Consider the following 26,033-nt stretch of genomic DNA (forward strand, 5'->3'; position numbering starts at 1 on the left):
AAAAAAAAAAAAAAAAAAAACGAATAACCAAAAAAAAACACACCTTGAAGCTCTTCATCTTAACAAGCAGAATTATTTACCCCCAAATTACTTGCTATTCTCCCAGCAAGCACCCCAACCCCATGGTGGACAGAGCCCACCGAAGGCACTTCATAAGGACTCAGGGCAATTCTACCCACACTCAAAGTGCTGACTGCCAAAGCAATAAACAGCAACATTAGTGATCTAAATGAAGCTGTTTCAGAGGTTATTCCACTTTAATAACACTTCACTTTCCCAACTACCTGATCTGCTGTGGTCTGCAATTTATTGGGGCTGTTGAAAGGATCAAGGTTCTCACTTTGTGTGTCTGTTCAGTGGAATGATTCAGATTTTAATTCGAACAAGCAAACTATGCCCGGAGGAGCATCTTACTGCCTGATGACTTTAACATCTCCACTATCATGCCCAACTTTCCTTCTGGTTTTCTACATCACCGACGAAATTCATAATAATAATAATAATTATTATTTAATCTAAAATGTGTACAGGGTCTGCTGAATCATTCTCAGCTTTAAGACATTGTTCGCTCATGCTTTAAATGAATCAGTATGGGTTTCTATTTTCTTTAAAAGTGAACTAGGCAAGTGATTTCAGGCAAGGTATTTCAGACTCCTCCTTTCAGATGAACTTTCAAACAAAATCCCCAATCAGCCAAAGTACGACAGACATTGAGCCTTTCTGGGGATTCGCTCACTCTCTCTGCACACGAGGATGTGACTGAGGTCTGTACGCACCAGAGAGGTACCTACTAAACCTGGCCACGTCCCCTGGTCCCTCATCTATAGGGTGCCTTTCCAGAAGCCCACAGTGCTAACTAAATACAGAAGTGATTCTTGTTATGAGCTGAAAGAAAACTAATCAACGTGACTGTAACTTGCCTCGCATGCTTCATTCTCCCACCATCACCCAGTGCTCAGTCCTACATGCTTTTAGCCCCGAAATGGGGGGTGTCTGGGCTCAGGAACAGCAGCAGCCAGGCGGCTGGAACCCAGGAAAGGGGAGGGTGAAAAAGGTCTGAGAAATGAGGTCACACACAGCCAAGGACCTGGACATATAGAGCTTGGGGCCACAGATCAGATAGGGGGTTTTACTGTAGGTACAGTGGAAATCCATCACAGCTCTTTAACAGTTGCATGATCTGACATGGCCATGAAAAGATCACTCTGGCTACCGGGTGGGGGTCAAGGGCAGGAGAAGGGAGAGTTAAAAGGTAAGATGATGGTGGTTTGGACCAGAGCAGTAATGGTGGAGGCGGTGAGTGAGATATGGTTTGTCTGAATTTAGAACCAAACGCCTCGAGGACACAGGCACTGAGGACTCTGTAAGAAATAAGAAATTATTTAAGAAACGGAAAATATTTAAGAAGTAGAATACAGATGCTGGGCCATGATATCATGATGCATTAATAAACTTATCGTTTTGTATAAAGAACATCACACAGGGCATTATGCTAAATGAAATAAATCAGACAGACAAAGAGAAGTACCACATGACCTCACTTACATGTGGATTCTTAAAGAAAGGAAAAAACACACCAAGCTCATTGTATGGCTGTTAGCATAACTGACGCCATCTTGGCCCATGCAGCTCCTCCTGTTCTCCCGCTGACCCTACCCAGGACCGTACAGTGCAGTAAATCGCCTCTCTGTCATCAGGGCCTTTCTAGTTAAGAGACATTGTTTAATAATCATTAGGACCAGGTGGCCTCCATGCTCTGTTAGTCCCCAAACAATGATGAAGACCTTCGCTGACATTCCAGGCACCCACGAAACCAGTTACCCATTCATAAACTTGACTTAGGAAGGCACGTCCTGTTTCCGAGCACCCACCCCCATACCCTAGGTTAACTATAAAACTGTCCCAGTGTCCCCTCGGAGGTGTGGAATGCAGCTGCGAATGCTTCCAGGTTGCTGTCCTGATCCAGATCCCACACTGTAAGTTATCCTGTAATAAACTGGTCCATTAATACCATGGAGCTGCCTGCCTCGTTCTTCTGTCTCAAGATGCCTTCTCAGTTCAGTGGGCACTTTTCATTCCCTCCATCCTCCAACACTCATAAATGCAGAGAACAGACTGGTGGTTGCTAAAGGCGGTGGGGCGGGGATGGATGAAGGGGGTCAAAAGGTACAAACTTGGAGTCACAAAATACATAAGTCATGGAGATGTAATGTACAACCCGGTGACTAGAGTTAATAATACTGTCTTGCATATTTGAAAGTTGCTGAAAGGGTAAATCTTAAAAGTTCTCACCATAAGAAAAACAATTTGTAATTATGTATGGGGACGGATGTTAACTAGACTTATTGTGGTGATCATTTCACAATACAAATATGGAATTATTATACTGTACACCTGAAACTAATATAATGTTATATGTCAATTATACCTCAATTTAAAAAGGGAGTGGAATTACATAGCATGAAGACAGTTCCACAGTCCACAGTTCTATTCTGATTTTGTCAAATGAGCAACTAGCTACAATAACCTTAGTGTCACCCAGGATCAGTCACCTACAGCCTGGTGGATCCCTGAGAAGAAAAATAGCCAAGATTCCACACTCACCCTGTAAGCCTAAAATCATTCCCATTTTACTCCTGTCATCCCAGCAGGTCTGACCGGAAGTTGGAAGAGGGAGGAGCCAGGAGAAGAGGCAAAGGTAGGCATCCAGCAGCCAGCAGGGAGAGGAGAGGGAACACAGAAGCCACCTGGGAGCGGCCCGAGCAACACGGGAGGGCTGGCGGCCAGGGAAGCTCCAGGGCCCCTGAGGTCTTGTGGGTGGCGGAGTTTGCAGACTGTGATCCCGGAATGTAGTGATATATTACCCCACTCTCTAACGAATTCAGTTCATTTCTTAAACAATCAGTATCCTAGAAATAAGCTGAGCACAAGCAAATACCAGCCAGTGGATTGAGAGGGTACATCACTCGCGCTGGGTTTGCTCTGAAGTCCCCACAGCCCCGGAGAAAATGCTAGAGACCGGGACGGGGGCAAGTGTACCCAGAATTTCAAATTAAATAAAAAGAAAAAGACAAAGCTAATGAAAAGACACCTGAAACAATTCTAAATCCCTTTCTGACCGGCCTAACTAAATTCACCATATTATTCCCTCTCTCTCTCCTCGCTTGACTTCATAGAACCCGACATTTATTAATTACTTGATTTCTTTCCTGTCTGTCCCACTAGACTTTGACCTTCGTGACAACAAAGGCTTTGTCTCTGTTTAACTTCCTACTATATCCTCAGAACTAGAATCCTTCCTGGAACATCTTAGACCTGCAATAATATTGATCAAATGGGCAAATTAATATCTCTTCTAGATTTCTAAAAAGCTCTTAATAATGTGTGTATATATATATATATATATTTTTTTTTTTTTTTTGCAGTACACGGGCCTCTCACTGTTGTGGCCTCTACCGTTGCGGAGCACAGGCTCCAGAAGCGCAGGCTCAGCGGCCATGGCTCACGGGCCCAGCCGCTCCGCGGCATGTGGGATCCTCTCAGTCCAGGGCGGCAGGCAGACTCTCAACCACTGCGCCGCAAGGGAAGCCCTAATGCATATATACATTTTTAAATATATTTTATACATACATTATATGATATATACTATATAATACATATTATATATATTACATATAATATGCTTTCTATAATATATATATGTATTATATATAACATATTTTATATATAACACATATACATGTATTTCATGCTTAATGGGGAAACTAGAAGCATTCTGAATAAAATGAGGACGAAGGCACAAACTATCACCATAACCACTACAATTTAAATTTGTTTAGGGATAAATTAGGAGGTTGGGATTAACATATACACACTACTATATATAAAATAGATAAACAATAAGGACCTACTGTATAGCACAGGGAACTATACTCAATATTTTGTAATAACTGATAAGGGAAAATAATCTGAAAAATAATAAATTTTATATATATATATGTATATATCTGAATCACCATGCTGTATACCTGAAACTAACATGATAATGTAAATCAACTATACCACAATTTTAAAAAAAATTTGTCTGGATACACTAGCCAACACAATTATCCCTGGTGGCACAGTGGTTAAGAATCCGCCTGCTACTGCAGGGGACACAGGTTCGAGCCCTGGCCCGGGAAGATCCCACAGGCCACGGAGCAACTAAGCCCGTGCGCCACAACTACTGAGCCTGCGTTCTAGAGCCCGCAAGCCACAGCTACTGAGCCTGCATGCCACAACTACTGAAGCCCGCGCGCCTAGAGCCCGCACTCCGCAACAAGAGAAGCCACCACAACGAGAAGCCTGCGCACCGCAACGAAGAGTTGCCCCCGCTTGCCACAACTAGAGAAAGCCCGCGCACAGCAACGAAGACCCAACACAGACAACACAAAAATAAATTTAATTAATTAAAAAAAAATTTTAAAAATCAAGAAGGAGGTGAATGATCACTATTTGTAACAGATAAGACTGTACACCTGCAAAACCAGAGAAGATCAACAGAGAAACTACAACAAACAAAATGACACAAGGTATTTAGATTTCTGGGAATAAATTCAACCCACAGAAAACAGCCTCCTTATTTACAAGCCACCGAATCAAGTCGCCCAATCAGTTATAAAATATAAATGAAAAAAATCCATTTGCAGTAGCAATAAAAGGGACAAGATACTGAGCAATTAAAAGGACCATGTAGGGGGAATTCCCCGGCAGTCCAGTGGTTAGGACTCCACCCTTTCACTGCCGAGGGCCGGGGCTCGATCCCTGGTTGGGGAACTGAGATCCCACAAGCTAAGAGGCCAAAAAAATGTTACTTTAATTCTCCTGAGGGACACAAAAGAATGCTGAAGTGAGGTGAAAGATGAATAACTATGCCCTGATTCTTGAAAAGGATATCATTCAGATATCAATTCTCAAGGAATGTATAACTTTAATGCAAGCCTAATAAAAAAGCCCATAAGGTGATGGCGGCCGTGGAGTTTTTAAAAATTAAACAAGCTGTTTCTAAAGTTCTTACGGAAACAATCATCCAGGAATGGCTGAAATAAAATGTGGCTAAGGTGTGCTGGCCTCATCAGATACTAAAGCATATTCTAAAGTGGCAGTACATAAAATATTATAGTCCTGGCACATTAACAGGCTGACAAATCAACAAGAAAGAAAAGAAAGAACAGAGACAGACCCAAACACTTAACTTAGTATGCAGTTTAGGTGGCACTGCCGTATCAGTAGAAAAATTATGGACTATTCCATAAACGGTGTTGGAAAAATAAATAGGCACAAAGAAAAAAATGCAAATGGATGCTGTTCTCACTCTGTGCACCAAATAAATTCCATATCAAACAAAAATTCAAATACAAAAACAGAACAAATTTTTGAAATACTTAAAACATAAAAATAAAACAGCAATGGAAGTGTTCTAAAGCTGGACGGTGGCCATACTGCACAACTATAAAGATTCGCTAAACCTCATTGAACTGTAAACTTCAAATGAGTCATTACCACATGACCCAACAATTCTACTCCTAGGTATATACCCAAGAGAAATGAAAGCATATGTCCACACAAAAACTTGTACATAAATGTTTACAGTAGCATTATTAATAATGGCCAAAATATGGAAACAACCCAAATGTCCATCAGCTGATGAATGTAAAAACAAAATGTGCGGGACTTCCCTGGTGGCACAGTGGTTAAGAATCCGCCTGCCAATGCAGGGGACAAGGGTTCAAGCCCTGGTCTGGGAATATCCCACATGCCGAGGCGCATGTGACTATGACTATGGTGATGGTTACACATATCTGTGAATATACTAAAAGTCACTGATTTTTATACCTTAAATTGGCAAATTATATAGTATATGAATTATATCTCAATAAAGCTGTTAAAAAAGACAAAAAAAACTTAAAATGAGTGAATTTTATGGTATGGAATATATTTCAATAATGCTGTTTAAAAAATGAAACTATAACATTTTTTTAAATATGGGTGCTTTTTAAATAATACTGGAGTGGAAAACAACTTTTCTAATTATGTATGATACAGAACTCCAAATCCTTAAAGATTGGTAACTTGACCACATAAAAATAAAAAATTTCAACACAGAATAAAACACCCTAAATAAAGGACAACTGACAAGTTAGGAAAGGTGAATCTCCTTAATATATAAAAAACTCCTAGAAATCAACAAAATAAGGAATACCTACTAAACAAAAATGGGCAAAAAACATGAACCACTCTTATAAATATGAAATGATACTCAGCCTCACTTAAAATAACATTAAAATTCTGAGATACCGTTTTCCTTCTAGCCAAATGGCAAATGCAAAAGGTTTGAAAACCCAGGGAGTCCACAAAGGTGTAGAGAAACTTCCTCTCCCTAACATCACTGGGGGTTGTATAAATGGTTCCATCAAGCAATTCTCCATCCACAATCCTTCCTTTTATTAAACAGCACACAGGCACAGATATTCCCTATAGCAGGGGTCCCCAACCCCCGGGCCACAGACTGGTAGCAGTCCATGGCCTGTTAGGAACCGGGCCACACAGCAGGAGGTGAATGGCGGGCAAGCAAGTGAAGCTTCATCTGTATTTACAGCTGTTCCCCATCACTCGCATTACCACCCGAGCTCCGCCTCCTGTCAGATCAGTGGCGGCATCAGATTCTCATAGGAGCACGAACGCTACTGTGAACTGTGCACGCGAGGGATCTAGGTTGCGTGTTCCTTATGAAAATCTAATGCCTGATGACCTGAGGTGGAGCTGAGGCGGTGATGCTAGTGCTGGGGAGCGGCTGCAGATACAGATTATCATTAGCAGAGAGGTCTGACTGCACAGAGACCATAATAAATCAATTGCTTGCAGACTCATATCAAAACCCTATCAGTGAGTGGCAAGTGAAAACAAGCTCAGGGCCCCCACTGATTCTGCATTATGGTGAGCTGAATAATTATTTCATTATATATTACAATGTAATAATAATAGAAATAAAGTGCACAGTAAATGTAATGTGCTTGAATCATCCTGAAACCATTCCTCCCCGCCCCAGTCCATGGAAAAATTGTCCTCCACGAAACCGGTCCCTGGTGCCAAAAAGGTTGGGGACCGCTGCCTTACAGTGTTGTTTATAACAGTAAAAAATCAGAAATACTGTAAATTGTTCCTTAAAAGTGTCAAGAGCTTGAGTTGCCTGGTGAGGAGGACGTCAATTAGGACAAGAAGCCAAACTGAAAGTAACAATTAAGCCTTTATTTACTTACTGTGATAGTACTGCCTCCCCATCTGCAGATTCAACCAACAGCAGATCGTAAATAGTACTCCACGCGTGGTTGGGTGAAGCCACGGATGCGGAACCCGCGAATACCGAGGGCCAACCAAGGGCCGTAAGCATCCACAGATTTTGGTATCTGCAGCAGGTCCTGGACCCAATCTCCTGCTGATACAGAAGGACTACTGTGTAAGCAAGAGGCAGAACAGGGAAAAGGTGTCATTTTCCCCTACGAAACAGCAGAAGGTGAGGGAGGGTCAGATCTATGGGTGGGTGTGACAGGGAGGCGATCCTCTCGCTGACAAGGGAGAGGGGAGAGGGCTACAAAGGGGAAAGTACTGAGGACTGAGAGTGGAGAAAAGTGTCTTTGAGCCCCCTCCTCTCACAAGATGTCAGCAGAGGTGCCGGGGAAGGGCCTTGGCCAGGGCCCTTGGATAACGAGGCCTCGGAGAGAGGCGCCAAGGCTAGCAATGCAGACGCACAGAAGAGCATGGGACTGTAACTCCCTCCAGATCCCACATCCAGTCTGGTCCCAGGAGGGCAGCTTTCCTTATGAGGTCTGCCAGGTAAAGCCCTCGTAATTGCCTGTGCACAGCCCAAAAGATCACACATGGAATTTTGGCCCGTAGCAGTTCTGAAAGAGAGGAGTCTTGAAGCGTACCATGGTTTATCTGTACAGAAGAGCACTCTGTTGATATCAAACAGAGAAAGAATTCTTATGTGATCGACAAGGAGCCATTTCCAAGAGAAAGAAGCAAAGTTCATAACAGAATATAACAAGTACATACCAATGTGTATAATACACTACAGTTGGTGTTTTTTAAAACAAGACTATTGTTTTAAAAATAAGAATATTTTATACATATACGTACAGGTACATAAAACATACATGCCGACACATGTATAGAGCACACAAGAGGCTAATGGCGGCGGCTGCCTTTGGTCAGGGCAGCAGGCTGGTAAAGGGGAGGCAGGAAGCCCTTTGTTGAACCCTCCTGCACTGTTGGTGGGAATGTAATGGGTGCAGCAACTGTGGAAAACAGCATGGAGGTTCCTCAGAAAACTGATAATAGAGTTGCCATATGACCCAGCAATCCCACTCCTGGGCATATATCCCGGCAAAACTCTATCTTTTCGAAAAGATACACGCACCCCTATATTCCTAGCAGCACTATTCACAATAGCCAAGACATGGAAACAATGTAAATGTCCATCGACAGATGAATGGATGTGGATGTGGTACAATGGAATGCTACGCAGCCATAAAAAAAGAATGAAATGATGCCATTTGCAGCAACATGGATGGACCTAGAGATGATCATACTAAGTGAAGTAAGTCAGAAAGAGAAAAGACAGATACCATATGATATCACTTATATGTGGAATCTAAAACATGGCATAAATGAACCTATCTATGAAACAGAAACAGACTCACAGACATAGAGAACAAACTTGTGATTGCCGAGGGGGAGGGAGTTGGGGGAGGGATGGAGTGGGAGGCTGGGGTTAGCAGATGTAAGCTTTTAGTATATAGAATGGATAAACAACAAGGTCCTCCTGTATAGCACAGGGAACTATATTCAATACCCTGTGATAAACATAATGGAAAAGAATATCAAAAAGAATGTGTGTATATATATATATATATATATATATATATATGTATAACTGAATCACTTTGCTGTACAGCAGAAGTTAACACAACGTTGTAAATCAACTATACTTTAATTTAAGAAAAAAAAAGAAAGAAAGCCCTTTGTCAACGGATGGCCAACACCCATCTCCACAGACACACAGGTCCCTTCTGATCTCCTGTGTACTTACTAGCAATTCAAAACTCTAATCTGTTTAACAAAATAGAGTTAACATGGAAGTTACCTCTGAACAAAAGTAGATAACTGCCAATCTCAAGTGGCAAGATTATTATAACCAACACAACTCAATACCTGGCTCACCTCCCCATTGGCAGGGCTGGAGAGCACCTTCCCTGGTATCTAGATTCTGGTTCTTGAATTATATCTATCAGTTCCTTCCAAGCACAAAGTTTAACACGACTGTCACAGCTCCCAACTTGGTCTGTAAATTCTCTCTAGAATCTCAAATGAAAGGTGCTGTGTAATTATGAAGTATTATTGCTGTGATTTACGTGCCCCAATGTTAGTAAATTCTAAATAACATGGCTTCCTGTGATAATTTCTCTGCCAGTGAGAAATCTTCACCTTACCTTCTCATCTCCTGAGTGTTAAGCTGATAGATGTTTATTCTGAGGTATGTTTGGAACAGTTTATACAACAGGCAAAAAAAAAAAAAAAAAAATTTACCCAATAGCATGTCAGAAGGACAATTATATTTATGTTGGAGATAAAAATTTGTACTAAAATGATGTAATTTCTTTTTTTTTTTTTCTCCCTAAATATAGGGCAGAAGTTTTTGTTTACTTTTAGGATTCTTATTTCATCCCTTGTGGACAACCTGTGTAAATCACATATGTTTTACATTGGATCTCTCCAATACAAGGAATAAAGCATATATTATATAAGGAATTTCTCTGTAAATGAAAATACAGAAATGTTTCTTCACAGACCTATTTTAAGACTGTATTCTTGCACTGGGGAGAGTAAACATCGAAGAATGAAAGTAAAATAGAGGGATGAACAACCTTCAGAAAGAAATCCTATCATGTCCTTTTCACTGTGACATCGAGTTCTGATTTATAAACGACCAAAGCATCTTTGAGCTGGCGACCCAGCCTGGTGCGTTCATTTCACAGATGGGGGCAAAGGTCAGATAACCCACCCAAGGGTCACAGAGCAGCTCACGGGCCCAGAACAGAGACCCACGCCCTCACAAGGCTGTCCACCAGCCCCACAGCCTATACCACTTACTTATCACCTACACAGGCAGTTTTTTTCTCTATGAAATGACATGTGGGACAAAGTGTTAATATACCTCAAAGCTACAAAAATTCAAACTTCCTGTCGTTGCCTTTAGCACCAACTGTAAGCTGGGAATGACACGTAAAAGAAGGTATCTGAGCCAAGCTGTCTAGGTGCTGTGAGCGCTATACCTGCCCTGTCGCTAAGTAGAAACACAGGCATGATTCCAAGGCTGTGGGCGGCGCCAAGGAGCATGCGCAGATGACTCCATGTGCCTGGCTGCGGGAGGGCTCCAGGATGAGGCTTCCGTGGGCTCCAATTCTGGCACAGCTGCTTCTCTGAAGGAGCTGAGCACACGGCTGGGCCCTCGAGGCCTCGTGTCCTCATCTGTACAGTGGGAATGAAACCCATCTGACAGTGCCAGGATGCAGAAGACACACATTAGCATCTGATAGGCGTGAGCTCCCTGCAGTAGGGATGCATGTACGTACTGAACCCCACTGTCCGCATGAAGAATCAGGACAAAGAAGGAACGCCCTGAGCACACATGCTGGGCCTTGCCACTGTCCAAGGCTTCAATAAGCCGGAGCTGGAATCTCCAACAGAGCCTGGTCCCATCAGCCATCCTACCCTCAAAGCCTCCCCTCACTTCATGGCACAGGCAAGAACCCCAGGGGCAAGGCAACATTTGCCCGGGGCCTGACAAACTCCACCTGGCCCAGACCTATCCCAGGCAGCCCATCTGTGAGGTCAAGAGAACTATGGTTCCAAGCCAGGCCTGCCATGTTGAAAAACAAACCCAAGAGCTTAAAGCCCATATGGACAACTCTTTGTACTAAATCACTATCACACAGTGACAAATGGAAGAACAGTCTTCAAGTGTTGTGACATAAAAGAGCTTAACTTCATGGGGGTCTTCTGTACCGAGTTCAATGGTGCTCCTCAAAATTCAAGTCCACTGGAACCTCAGAATGTGAACTTATTTGGAGATAGGGTCTTTGCAACTGTAATTAGTTAAGATGAGGTCATGCTGGACTAGGGTGGACCATAAATTCAATAACTAGTAGCCTTATAAGAGGGGGAAAGAGGTAGAGACGTGGGGAGAGGGCCACAGGATGAAGGAGCCAGAAAGTGGAAGGATGCACCTACAAGCCAAAGATTGCTGGCAACCACCAAAGCCGGGAGACCGGCATGGAATTACAGGCTCCCTCAGAGGCTCCAGAAGGAGCCAACCTTGCAGACCCCATGATTTCAGACTTCCAGTCTCCAGTTTGTGAGACAATAAATGTATGTGTTTTAAGTCACCCAGTTTGGGGTACTTGGTTGTAGCATCCCTGGGAAACTAATACAGGATCTAAATTCTGGAAGCAAAGGAGCAAGAAACAGATATGTGGCTATTTCGGTTACAGTAATATACATAAAACACATAAATGGCTTATTTGGTAGACGAAAAATGGTTTTAGCTATTGCTCCCATCAAGGGGGCAGGGTCTCTGTCCCCTCCCCCTAAATCTGTGTTCTGTGAGCCCTAAAATATGAGTGACAAAGTGCCAATTTAAGGCCCAGGTTTCAAGAAACCAGCAACGTTCACTTCCTGTTCCCAGGACACTTGCCCTGAGTCCTGAGCTGCCACCTAAGAAGTCGGAAGCCACCGAGCTGGAGGGCCTGTTTGGACGCAAAGACAGGGAGGAGCCCGGCCTGCCCCAGACAGAGGATTCCCCAAGGACCCCAGACACCCTCAGTGTGAGGCCACGTCATACTAATACACCTGCCCACATGGCCGATTCCTGAACAAATGTGAGGATTGTTGTAGTTTCACGCTGTCAGGTTAGAGGCTGCTTTGTGATACAGCAATAGATAATCAGGGCTGTTTATTGGTTTTTTAATCTATTTCTTTCTGTTTCTATATATTTGATTAATGTTCATAAAATATCAAATCAGTTTTAGATGTAATACTTCGTAAATAAATACATATCTAATGGGAGGCATACATTTTTTGACAAGGGTGGGTGATCAAGTATGTTTGCAGAAAACTGGACTACAGTCCTATAAGCTTCACAGGCACACATATGCCTTAAGCCTGGTTAGCGGAGACTCCAAGCATCTAGTACACATTTCCAGACATGAACATGCTTTTTCGTACAAAAACAGAACTTCATATAAAATAGTGATGCCCATTAATGACACAGTTCTTATTTAAAAAAAAGAAGTCAAGAAATACAGTAATAGATTAAGGTTAATAGGAATTCTGTGGCACCATGTAATATCCTTTGATTTTTCACTGGAAATCAACTGCTTCTCTCCTGGTTTCCTTTGTATCCTCTTTAAAGACACTTGTGAATTGTCTTCTGTCGCTTTTAGAAAACTTCAGAAGTTTTTTTCTACTCCCTGACTGTGACCTGTTCACAGCCATTTGCAAACTGCTTGCCCTGGTAGAAAAAGGAATCAAAGTCCAACCGGGCTTTGATTTTTCAATCAGGGCTGTTTATGCTGCTCAATCTCTAACACAAAAGTATAATAGAAGCAAAAGATGCTACACCTTAAAAATGAACTAGAGAAAACTCGGATCAAAGCAATGGAAAATGATCATGGTCCCAGCAGGGGGGCAAAGAGGTGGCTAAGGAAGGTGGGTAGTTAAGGGAATGCTGTAATTCACCTGCAAGTCTGTTGTGCCCAAACATCCAGTGTGAGTGGGAGAGAGGAATAGTGCCTCTGCTGGAAACAGACCAAGATGACTGGGTTTTAAATGAGGAAGGATCCCTGTCTTATCCTGAAATGCTACTATGAGCCACTAGGAACAAAACAACATCCTCTGCAAAAATCACCAAGAATCAGATCATAAGACACAAGTTCCAAGGGTGGCTTGAGCGCCAAAGGACGAACTTGTCTAACTTCCCTCCTTGTCAACATCCAAAATACGTTATTATCTCTTGGCCCGAGGGCACTGATAGGAAGGTTCCTTGTATTAAGTTGCCACCTAGGGTAAAAACATGCATTAGTCTTTTCTGTCACAGAAAAGTGACTGTAAAATAATCTGCCACTTAGCTTCCTTCTGAGTGTAACGCTTCAAAGGTGTCTGAACCATGAATTTTCTGTGAGCCAGAGAGAGGCAAACAGGTTCCCTCACCATATATATCATTTTTCTCAGCAACAGTCTAATAATCCAGGGGTCTGATTTTTCCAGGGGTCCCAGTGACTTGTGGAGCCCAAAGGGTACGGGTTCATGTGGAGGGATGGCCAGCCCACACTGGCCTCACTTTCCAGTGAATTCCTACTGCCATTAACCACTGTAGCACCAAATAATTTTCATGTTAGTTTAACCAACCACCTAGATTATCCAGTCCCTGGACAAGAGCCAGGGCTGCACACATCGTTCCAAGCCCACATCAGAGGCCAGCACTGGACCCGAGCCTGGTTTGACTGAAGACAGTCAAGCCCTGTGAGCTTTCCAGAAACAAGGGCAGACACATACAGGAAGGCTACAGGGGGAATACAACAGTCTAGGGTGCCTGTGATGGTTAATTTTATGTGTCAACTCGGCTGGGCCATGATGCCCAGGTATTTGGACAAATATTATTCTGGATGTTTCTATGAGGTTGCCTTTGGATGAGATTAACATTTAAGTTGGTAGACTCTGAGCAGAGAAGATTGCCTTCTGTATTGTGGGTGGGTCTCATCCAATCAGCCAACGGCCTGTATAGAACAAAAGACTGACCTCCTCCAAGCACGAGGAAATTCTGCTGGTAGACAGCCTTCAGACGTGAACCGTGGCCCTGGCTCTTCCCTGGGTCTCCAGCCTGCCTGACCACCCTACAGCCTACCTATTGGACGTGCCAGCCTCCACACTCACACGAACCAATTCCTTAAAATAAACCTTCTCCCTTGCCCCACCCCCAACCTTATTGGTTCTGTTTCCCTGAAGCCTGCTGACTAATACAATGGTAACCTCTGGGATCCACCAGTTCGGGACTTAGCTGCTTACACTCTGCTGACAGCAGTTCATTTCTCCACTAACTGCTTCTTCTCCAGCACTTGGCATCTGTGTGCTTCCCATTCACACTCTAAAGGGGCAAGTAATCTCTTTATAGAGTTCCCACTTAAGACCACCTCGAGTCCAAAGGCCGGGCTAGAGGACAAGGCAGCAACAGCTGGTCTGACAGCTTGGTTCAGGATGGTAGAGTCACATGGCACAAAACTCAATAGGCTGGTCATCATTAACCACTCAACCGCCCCCTTTTTTTAATCACTAGTGACAGGGGTAGGGGTTGCCCAGAGAAATCACTATACTCCCAGGCATGAATCCTAGTATCTCCTGTATAGACTGACGATGCATCAGGAATCTCATCTTTTGCACAACTCCCAGCATAGCTGAGAGGCAGGCCCCACAACTGCACATAAGCCAAGTCCTTGCAAGACATCTCTTCACATACATCTTCCGCTGCATATGTTTTTCTGGTGGAACCCTGGCTGATATGCCTCTCTTTGCCTTAACCTCTCTATGCCTCAGTTTCCCATCTGTAAAACAGATAACAATAATAATATCTGCCTTGCAGGGCTGACCTGAGGATCACACAAGTAAAGCTGAGCACAGTACGTGGGTCACAGTAAGACCCCAACAAGTATGAAATATTATTGTTCATGTAACAGTCGCTATTGTTATTAATGAATCCATGCCTTTGGGGAAGAAGTTTACACACTAGTAGGGAGATTTTTAAAGATAATTATAACATAAAGACATATTTGCTAAAAATATAGGTAGATATAAAGTGTACCAGGAACTAAGAAAAGAAAGACTTAAGCATGTCTGGGGCAGAGTGGAAGGCGGCCCACTGTAAATACATAATACAGCTGGGCCCAAGAACCCCACTGCTTCTGTTTTGGGACCATAACTCTCCTAAAAATATGCTACAGGGCAAGAAACCCCTTCCTCACCAAAAGCTTTTAGCCAAATCTGCAGAGAAGTGTTTCCCAAAGGCTATGATCCCCTTCATGAAAAATCACTCATTTACTCCAATTTTTATTGAGAACCTACTACGTGCCAGGTACTGTGCTAAAGGTTGAGAAATAAAGAGGTTTTAAGAAAAAAAACTCTTGATGGACAAAAGGGCTCAGACATTAAACAAATAAACGCCTCATTTCCAAATGTAACAGAATAATGAAAGAAAAACAAGCCTAGCAAGAGAAGCAACTGAGGGTAAGAAAGGAATTCTGGGAAGAGTTGGGATAAAAGTGGGAAAAGAGGGATTAGAATTATAACCAGCAAGGCCAGAACCTATCATTCAACCAAGGTAAGGAACAGAAAGCTGTGAGCAACCCCAGCTTTCCGGGAGACCAGGCAGTTAGTCCTTTTGTGGTTAATTCCACCCTCAGCCTCTCCCACCTTCCGCATGCCCCCAGTGGTGCCCTAAGCAGGCAGAGCTTCCTTCCCCCAGGGCAGCAATTTGAGAGACAGCAAGTTGGAGGTTGACAGGGGACATGACCTCACTACTTTGCTATTGTTGTTATTCACCTGAAATACTGCTAATGCCAAAATCCAGTGACTCTCAAACTGGGTTCTCAGAGGATCTCCAAGAGGTTCCATGCACCACCAAATGTTTGTTTCAAATTGCATGGATACAGAAACGAAGAGATCACAATGGTGGTCATAAATACTATTCCAAGTCAACCTGGAATCAATCAGTAAATGCCCATTCCACCTTCTAAAGTAAATCTGCACTAATAAGGCACTGTTTTTATATAGTAGGGCTCTATAATATTTTTATTTGAAAATAATACTCTACTGCTTTAAAAACATTTGGAAACCTGAATTTTGAAACGAAAACTGAAGTCTGGGGCTGACATATTTTGAGAGATTGCAAATCGCCACTCCAATGTACTTGAGGGTTACTGGTCATCATTTATCCAAAAAGTACACAAGAGAATTAATTTGGGACATTTTAAAAATAATTATTCTGTTTACACAAAGGATAAATGCACTTTATACCCTAAATGCGGTTTCCCTGGTGATAGGATGGGCTGTATTCAGTGCTGCCGGTACTGACCACTACCTTAACACTGATCCACTAATAAAATTCGTTAGGGTACTGACAGCTACTGCTTCCATAGCTAAGGCTGTATACATGAATCAAGGTTTCTAACCAGGCATTCACTACAGCCGCGAGTACCAGAATCAAACCAAACCGTCCTGAAGGGAGAATACTGAATCAGTATCATTTATAAAGATGGCACCGCGGGCTTCCCTGGTGGCGCAGTGGTTGAGAGTCCGCCTGCCGATGCAGGGGACGAGGGTTCGTGCCCCGTTCCGGGAGGATCCCACGTGCCGCGGAGAGGCTGGGCCCGTGAGCCATGGCCGCTGAGCCTGCGCGCCCGCTCCGCAACGGGAGAGGCCACGACAGTGAGAAGCCCGCGTACCAAAAAAAAAAAAAAAAAAAAAAAAAAAAGGTCGCACCTCCTTAAAGCATCTCTCCTTATATGTGCATTAAGTAAACATGACAGTGCATTAAGTGAAGAAACATACATATAAATTCACACAGCTGGAACCACATAAACACACTTTCCTCCACACATTATACTCTGTGAAAGGTTTATTTAAAACCATATTAAAGGACATGGCCACAATACAGTTTATCTACCCATTATACACCAGGGCAGCACACAGCCCTCTCTTCAAATGGGTATGTGGCCTGGGGACTTCCCTGGTGGTCCAGTGGTTAAGACTCCGCGCTTCCAATGCACGGGGTACGGGTTCGATTCCTGGTCGGGGAACTAAGACCCCGCATGCCGCACAGCACGGCCAAAAAATAAAAAGGTACGTAATGTGATGTGGCTAGAAGCAGGCTATCTAACAATTTTAAAAAGTTAACAGAAGGATAATTGCTATTTGTCAATAAATGATCATTGAATGCTTAATTAAATCTACATTTATGCTTCACCCACACCTATTACAATGCAATAACATGACCTTTTCTGTCATCAAGCTACAGAGTCCAAAGTCTCCCTACTGAATTAAGTGTATTTAAGTCTCAAATGTCACAGCTACAAAAAATTATTTGGTCAAAGCCAGAAGAACCCGGGCTCTACAAAGCTTACCGTGTTGCTGAAATATTTATTATGCCCATGCCTGTTACCATATTTGGACTTAGAGAAAAATTTTAGTAGGGACTCTCTTTAGAGAATTTTCTTAACTCTAATCTCAGGAAGAAAATAGTTAAAACCTGTTGGAGACCACAAATAGTCCCACACATACACACAGCTCTGTGCACAGACATGTGCTGTCATGTGTGCAGACACTCAGATCATTTCCTCAGTAGCCACTCCTGGGAAACAGCAATGAAATTAGGAAAGGAAGAAACCTCTGACTTTCCTACTTTAAGCTCTTCAATTCATGTATGCAGGTGTGTACACACACACACACAGCACACACATATAAAAAGGTATGAGGGGTGTATATTTTCAGAAAGCATCTAGTGAACAGGAATTTTATAAAAATTACACTGTACCTGTACCAATTGAACTTGTGTCCATTTAAATAACATTAAATAACGTTAAAACCTGTTATGCCACTAAAAGTGTAAAAGTTAGAATACAAGTGAATACCACACATTTCAATCCTCAAATGCTTAAACAGCTAGGGGCTCAAATTGATTTTTTTTTAATATATTAGATTCGGGGTTTCCTTGATGGTCCAGTGGTTAGACTCCATGCTCCCAATGCAGGGGGCCCGAGTCCAATCCCTGGTCAGGGAACTAGATCCCGCAAGCCGCAACTAAAGAACCCAAAGGCAGCAACGAAGATCCCGCGTGCTGCAACTAAGACCCAGCGCAGCCAAATAAATAAATAAATATTTTAAAATAAATAAATAAAAATAAAATATATTCGATTCTATTTATAAAACAATTGCAGTGCCACTAATGGGAGGCACATATGTAATTTTAAATTTCCTGGTAGGCACACTTAAAAACATAAAAAGGAACAGATGAAGTTAATTTTAATATACTTAATTTAACCTAACATATAGAAAAGATGTTCACTTCCACCTGCCATGAGTATTAAGACATTATTCATGACACATTTTACCTTTTTGGGGTACTATCTTTGAAATCTCACATGCACTTTCACATGCAGTGTTCATTAAAGTACATTTCACTTCAGGCCCACACATTTCAAGAGCTCATTAGCCTCATGTAAGCAACGGCTCCCTGGGGAGTGGGGCGCAAAGTGATAGAACATTTCCATGGTGGCAGAAAGTTCTATTGCACAATGTACCTCCCAACAGAGGGAGGCGGGAAGTGCAGGGTGGGGAGGAGGAGGGCTGAGGCCAGGCAGCCAGACAGAGAGGCAGAGATGGGCAGACTTCAGAAGGCCTTGTTTGCCACACTGAAGAGTGCAAACTTTACCCTGTGGACAGCGGGGCATAAGGGTGAGACAGTTAAAAAATTCAGTGTTGGGCTTCCCTGGTGGCGCAGTGGTTGCGAGTCCACCTGCCGATGCAGGGGACACGGGTTCGTGCCCTGGTCCGGGAAGATACCACGTGCCGTGGAGCGGCTGGGCCCGTGAGCCATGGCCGCTGAGCCTGCGCGTCTGGAGCCTGTGCTCCACAACGGGAGAGGCCATAACAGTGAGAGGCCCGTGTACCGCAAAAAAAAAAAAAAAAAATCAGTGTTAATCAGTGGTTAAAAACACAGATTCATAGGCCAGAATCAATCCATGATGAACATTCTTCCAATATAAGATAAAAAATTAAAAACAAGGGAAATGCAGTATGGTTTTCATAAAACTAAACTTATTCAATGCAATAAATGGCCCTTTATTCTAAGATTATATGCCTTGGCGGGGGCGGGGGGATTAAATGTGCTTTTATGACTTGGTGGTAACCACAGTTTGTCACTGCGCTTTAAAAACATCTGTACCAGGCAAATTTTTAAATCTGCAACACTAAGTTCTCTGAAAATTCTATTTCTAAATTTTAAACGCAAGTAAAATCCAAAATTCTGGAACCACCTCTTTTAAACACTTTCTGGACTTTATTAATATGGACATATGGGCCAATGTGTGTACAATACTCTCTATTCTGATTTTCTTATTTTATATACATATGTCCAAGTAGAAATGATACTTACAAGACTTTTATCTTGAATTGCTATATAGTAATTCAGCATGTTAAGTGTATTACTGTTTATTCAGTCATTCTCAGAACGCTCTGTGTTGAATCTTTCACTTTACTAGTATGAACACCTTAACCCAGATTAACTTTCCTCCTCTACCCCCAATTCCATGGATTTCCTCAGAATATAGTTCCCAACAGGGAATTTACGGGTCAATGGCAATGAAGAGCTTTGTTTTATATTTAGTTCTTATTATATATCACCAGACTGTAGCAAAAAGAAAATATGCAGCACTGCCAATATTTCTTACCACCGTAACCTGCAATTATTTCTGGTAATCTGATAGATGAAGTAGTCGTGATTTCCATTTCTTGATTTGCTAAGGAGGATACACCTGTTCTTCACGATGATATCACGTCTTGAATTTTCTATATTCATCTCTCCTTGCCACTTCCAGAGATGACTTTGGGTACTGACCTTTGGGATCTCAATTCTTTATATTTTGGATAATAACCAATTAATCTTTTAAACTGTCTCACTATCTTCACCCATGCTGTGGCATTCCATTTAATATCGATTCTGTTGCCTGTGGCTGGGCTATTTTTCTTTTGTTCTTCAGATATTCCAGCACATCTGTCTTGAGGACGATGATTTTCTACCTTGCTTCAGTGGCCATAAGTTTATCTTCCCTGTACGGTTGGATTAAAAACCCTATTCCATTTTCTTCTAGTTATTTTATAAATAAATACAGTGGCATTCAAAAGCTGAGGTGCCTTTATACTTTGAGATTAATAGACTTTTAAAACTGCAGAACTTTCTGGTCAGGATGAATTTTTCTCAGTTCCCAAGGTGGACTGGTTCATATCATAAAAGGACAGATGTCACAAAACAGTCACCCTTCTTCAGTCAGGAGGGAAGCTGGGCATGAAATTTGTGAATCAAAACTTCTGCCTTCTCTTCAAGATGTCCACCACCCTGCAACCCTCAACTGCCAGTGTTTGTATATATCTCGACAAGCTCACTTACAATTAATTTTCAGCAAGGAACGTCATCACAAACAAAAGCAATCACCTGAAGAAGATACCTGGTTGTTGCCCTGGAGTACAACAACCAAACCAAAACAGCTATGGAGTTATGTCACCTAGTTATTTGTCATATAATGAAAACTCCCTGGGAAATTTCAATATTTCCCACCACTGATGGAAAATGGAGAGAAAACAATATGATAAAGCAAAAAGTCATTTACAAAGTTTAGATTATACTATAGAATTTTTACATATCTACATATGTAACTTATATATTAAAAAAAGAAGTTAATTCACCTGAAACTAATGCAACATTGTAAATCAATTATACTTCAATTTTTAAAAAATAATAAAGTAAAAAAAGAAAATGAGTATTTCTCTCTTTGGAATCTCACAAAATATAGTTTAAAAAAAAGAAGTAAGGCTTCCCTGGTGGCACAGTGGTTGAGAGTCCGCCTGCTGGTGCAGGGGAGACGGGTTCATGCCCCGGTCCGGGAGGATCCCACGTGCCGCAGAGCGGCTGGGCCCGTGGGCCATGGCTGCTGGGGCTGCGCGTCCGGAGCCTGTGCCCCGCGGCGGGAGAGGCCACAACAGTGAGAGGCCCGCGTACCGCAAAAAAAAAAAAAAAAAAAAAAAGAAGTAAATTTATTGAAAGGTTAACAGTGGTTATGTGAAGGGAGGTAGGGTCATGGGTTATTCTGATCTTCTGTAGATTTCTTCTGCATTATATACGTCATACAATTAAACGTTTTTATACAGACATACCCAAAGAACATACTCTTATCCTTTTAAAAACTTGAATTCTTAAAAATGGATGTAGAACAGATCTTGGCATTATATGAAATCAAATGCTACTAAAAGTTAAGCCAGATCCCCCAACTTTTATTTGGGCCACTGCTCACTAAACACAAGCACCCCCCTCCTCCTTTTGTTTTCATAGGTACCAGGCCTCCTATCAACACTTAGAACAGTAAGTCTATCAGAGATTCGTTAGAATTAAAAGAATTTCCAAAATACCATGAACTTACTCTTCGCTTTTTTTTTTTTAAGGTTAAAGTCTCTAAAGTACTTGCAAAAAATATATGCAATGAGGTTTACATAACAGCGACATGATGGTATTGCGGTTTTCCTGTTTTTTTTTTAAAGTCCTTATCTGTTGGATATATATTGAAACATTTACTGGCAATGATAAAATATTTAAGATTTCCTTAAAATACTCAACTCACCCCAAAGAAAGGGATGGGGGAAAATAGATGAAAAAAGAACAACAGAGGGTTGGAATTACTTAAGTTGGGTGATGGGGACCATTATTCTATTCTGCTTTGTGTACATTCAAAGTTTTTCCATAATATAGCTTTTTGAAAAGGTACCATGACAAGCGAAAAGCCATATACACATGTGCACCACAATCACTGCTCATATATCACCCAAGGTAGCGAAATTAAGCTCACAGCCAAACAGTTTTTGGGTTTGTTTTTTTTTTTCACATCAGGGTGACTATCTCAAAGGGAGCATCCGACTCTGTACCTTTTCTTTATCAGGCAATAAAGAGTATATGCATGTGTAAATCTATATCCAAAAATGTCTTTCATATGCATCTACTGATCTGAGTCAGCAGATTTCAGATTTTCTGTCCTGGGCCAGAATTAGAACAAGATAGCCGACTGACACAGCACTACTTGGCTCGCGACATTTAGAAAATAAAACAAGCGGGCTTCCCTGGTGGCACAGTGGTTGAGAGTCCGCCTGCTGATGCAGGGGACACGGGTTCGTGCCCCGGTCCGGGAAGATCCCACATGCCACGGAGCGGCTGGGCCCGTGAGCCATGGCCGCTGAGCCTGCGCGTCCGGAGCCTGTGCTCCGCAACGGGAGAGGCCACAACAGTGAGAGGCCCACGTACCGCAAAAAAAAAAAATAAAATAAAATAAAACAAGATGCATGCTGATTCAAGCCATAGCAAGACCCTATTCTGGGAGCCCCATTCTCCTGATTGACACGGAGTAAGGACTCTGCTACTTCTTTAAGAGGACAAGCTGGTGCCTACACAAGTCAGCTGCAGGGCAAAAAGCCTCAGCACTCAACACAAGTTAGAAAACTAACATGAAGATCATTTATTTTATACAATCTTTTTTTTATTTAAATTAAATTAAAATTTTTAATTAATTTTTATTGGAGTATAGTTGCTTTGCAATGTTGTGTTAGTTTCTGCCGTACAGCAAAGTGAATCAGCTATATGTATACATATATCCCCTCCTTTTGGATTTCCTTCCCATTTAGGTCACCACAGAGCATTGAGTAGAGCTCCCTATGCTGTGCAGTAGGTCCTCGTTAGTTATCTATTTTATACATAGTAGTGTATGTATGTCAATCCCAATCTCCCAATTCATCCCACCCCTCCTTCCCCCCTTGGTATCCATGTTTGTTCTCTACATTTGTGTCTCTATTTCTGCTTTGCAAATAAGTTCATCTGTACCATTTTTCTAGATTCCACATATAAGCGATATTATACAGTCTGTTCTTGGCAACAGTCGCAAAGGATGATACGAATACTAAGGACCTGGGAGCCCCAAACTGATGACCTCCCAGTGAATCAAAAGTAAAAACAAAGCATAACCCCTAAGGCACACCCAGTGGAAGGGCTTTCATGTCCACTAACATATGTGATCCTCAAATCTCCCCTGAGAGGCTGGTAGGGCCTGTGTTATTTCCATTTCATGGATGCAGAAACTTGGGTTCCAAGCTTTAAGGCGACAGAGTCTTCTGCTTCCAAGGACAGTGCTCTTTTCACTGCCCCACACCTCCTTGGAGTATATATGTGATGGTGAGAGCAGGTAAGCCTTTCATAAAGTGAAGCAGAAAAGGAGAAACCAGCTTTAGGTCCACCACTTCCTGAGTTTCAAAATGCCCTCAATTATTTCCTAATTACCGTCTTTTTGTTCTTTCTCTTCTCTGCTATGAGCATGGAGGCCTTAACGAATGGCCCTTCCATCTCCTTCCGTGTTACTATGGGCTGGTGTCCTCTGCTTTCTGAGCTCTGGCAGAGGTCTCCTAAAACTCACTTAACCCAAGAAACAGAAATAATTTTTTTAATCTTTTTTTTTTCATGCGGGATCTTATTTCCCTGACCAGGTATCAACCCATGCCCCCTGCAGTGGAAGCGTGGAGCCTAACCACTGGACAGCCAGGGAATTCCCAGAAATAATTATTTTTTTAAACCAGGAGGGACTGTCATGGCCGTGTCTGGGAGGTTTGCTTCTGGTCCTCTCTCTCCATCAGTCAAGACGGTACAAAGGAAGAGAAGCTGGCAGAGCAACATCACAGCCCTCACCTCCCACAGAAGACTAAACCTAGGAGAAGAACAAGACGTACCTCTCTGACTTCATGAAGCTGGCCGGAATACTGACTCTTGGCTCTTCGGGCGGCAGCAGGTGACTTGTGATGTGTGATTGTGACCACGCCGGGGGCCCCCGCACCGAGGTGTCTCTGGCTACAGGGAGATGCAGAATTGGGTGTTCCATGGGGGAGCAAAGTGAGACTTCGGCTTCGGGAGCTTGGAGTCGTCTAGAATAAGCAACAGGCGTCAAAACTCAACAACCGACCTGCAGAACACAACCAAGTGTTGGCTTCCATTTATGTTGGACCTCTCAGGCTTTCCCCTTTGTCTTTAGAGGGATGAGGGGCTGGGGAGGTGCCCAGCACGACATGCTCTAATCCCACACTCACTCAGGCCAGAGAGACTGTCTCCATTAACTACGCTTCTAGTCTCACCTCCAGTCATGTCTCCTGCCTCAAAATATGGCCGTGGAGATCTACTCTGAGCCCCCCCAACACTGCGGGCTCTCGGGGTGCTGTGCTCCTCTTCCTAAATGCCCTCCCCTCCCGCTGGCGAAGCCAGCTCAACGCTCTATGCTGTGTGGAGCAACCCCTGTCTGTCTCAGCCCCTCTGTGCCCTTATTCCACTACATCGAGGTTATATTCATTGTCCAGCTAAACTTTGATTCTTTCAAACTCATCTTTATATCCCCAAGACCTGGCACATCATGATTGTTATTTATTAAGTACTTAATACATGTTTGCTGCATAAGGAAATGAATGTACCAAGTAATCCACCAATTAATCCCCATTTGTTAGTGTAGTGCTGGTATTTCATCCTATTGTAACGTATCATCCAAATAACAACTGAGTATATGATAAGGACGGCATCACAAACTTAGTGGAGATGAATTTTTCAATAACTGGTGTTGGAATAACTGGGCAGCCAACTGAAAAACAAAGTTGGATTTACCTCTCAGATCACAGACCCCCAAACGGATCAAAGACTTAAGGGGAAAAAAAGAAAAAAAGCACTAGAATAAAACATGTGGCCTTGGGGTAGGGAATACCTAACACCTCCAAATCCAAAAGCCATAAGAGAAAAGCTCAATAAACTTGATGCCCTAAAAATTGAAAACTTCTTCATGGGAAACAAATTTTAAAAACCCACTCCCGCCACTGACAGAGCCAACCGATAAACTAGGAAAATTATTTTCTACTAGTTTCACAGACAAAAGGCTCATCATTCTAATTTGTAAATAGGAATATAATGCCTAGGAATTAAAAAGAACAACAAACTATTAAAATAGGGCAAGATATGAACAGACAATTCACAAAAAAAAGAAATATAAATGGTCCTTAAATTATATGAAGACATGTTCAACTGTACTCATACAATAAAACCACATTTAGATATACCATCTTTCACCCACTGGATTGGCAAAAATCCTAAAGTATGAGTACCCAGTCTACCGACAGGACCTTAGAGAGATGGGTTTGTGGGAGTATAAGGTGGCAGAAAGCCCGAGGAGGGCAATCTGGCAGAACCTGTCCCAGTTACAGATTCGCTTCCCCGTGATGCAGCAATGCCCTGTTTGGGAATGTCTCCTCCATACACCTGCATGCAGGTGGAACGGCATCTGTACCCTGGAGTCACCAAAGTCATATGTTTAATGGCAAAGGATGGGAAACAATGCAAACGTCCCTCCGTCCAGGACAGGTTAATAAGACATGGCACACCTTCATGATGGAACATTACCAGGACATAACAGGATCATAAGAAAGGTCTCCGTGAACTGGTCTGGAAAAAGAAATCTCTAAACTCTACAGTTAAGTGAAAAAAGCAAGGTTCCTAACTGTTCTATAGTATGCAAAGTTCTGTGTCAAAATGTGGAAAATTAGTGTTTTTATCATTTGTTTATAATCATTGTTTAAAACAAAAAATACTCTAGAAGGATACACATGAAACTCAAAGTGGGCTACTTATTCATGGAGAAGCTAGGAATGAGAGAATAGGAACAGAGAGGGAGGGAGATTGTTCACTGCAGAGTTTTCATATTCTTTCATTCTGAACCATGTGAATGGATTATCGATCCAAGATTTTCTACATTCTACATAAAAACCTGTGTTCTAAATGTTTCTATACTTCATTTCAGCTTGAGAACAAAAGGCAGATGCTATGCTTGGATTCATGCTAGTTTCTCTATTTCAATTCATAGCAGATGCTATGCTTGGATTCATGCTAGTTTCTCTATTTCAATTATCAAATATCTACCAAATACCTACTATGTGCCAAGGAGAATATCTGATGTGTGATGTCAAGGTGAAACATGAGATGTATGAGGCCATCTTTCACCATAGATGCTTTATAGTACTGCTGGGGATATAAGAGCACAGCCACAGAGACAGCG

General features: G+C 42.4%; 1 protein-coding gene across 7 annotated transcripts in view; it reads right to left on the reverse strand.

Annotated features, from left to right (window-relative positions):
• Window positions 1–26,033, reverse strand: part of OSBPL10 (oxysterol binding protein like 10) — a 376,742-nt gene that overhangs the window by 121,786 nt on the left and 228,923 nt on the right. For all 7 annotated transcript variants that reach the window (XM_067753588.1, XM_067753586.1, XM_067753589.1 and 4 more), the window contains one exon: window positions 23,680–23,871. In XM_067753588.1, coding sequence (XP_067609689.1) covers window positions 23,680–23,871 — 192 coding nt within the window. The remainder of the gene's footprint in view (window positions 1–23,679; window positions 23,872–26,033) is intronic.

This window comes from Pseudorca crassidens, chromosome 10 (assembly GCF_039906515.1).
Source record: "Pseudorca crassidens isolate mPseCra1 chromosome 10, mPseCra1.hap1, whole genome shotgun sequence".
NCBI lineage: Eukaryota > Metazoa > Chordata > Mammalia > Artiodactyla > Delphinidae > Pseudorca > Pseudorca crassidens.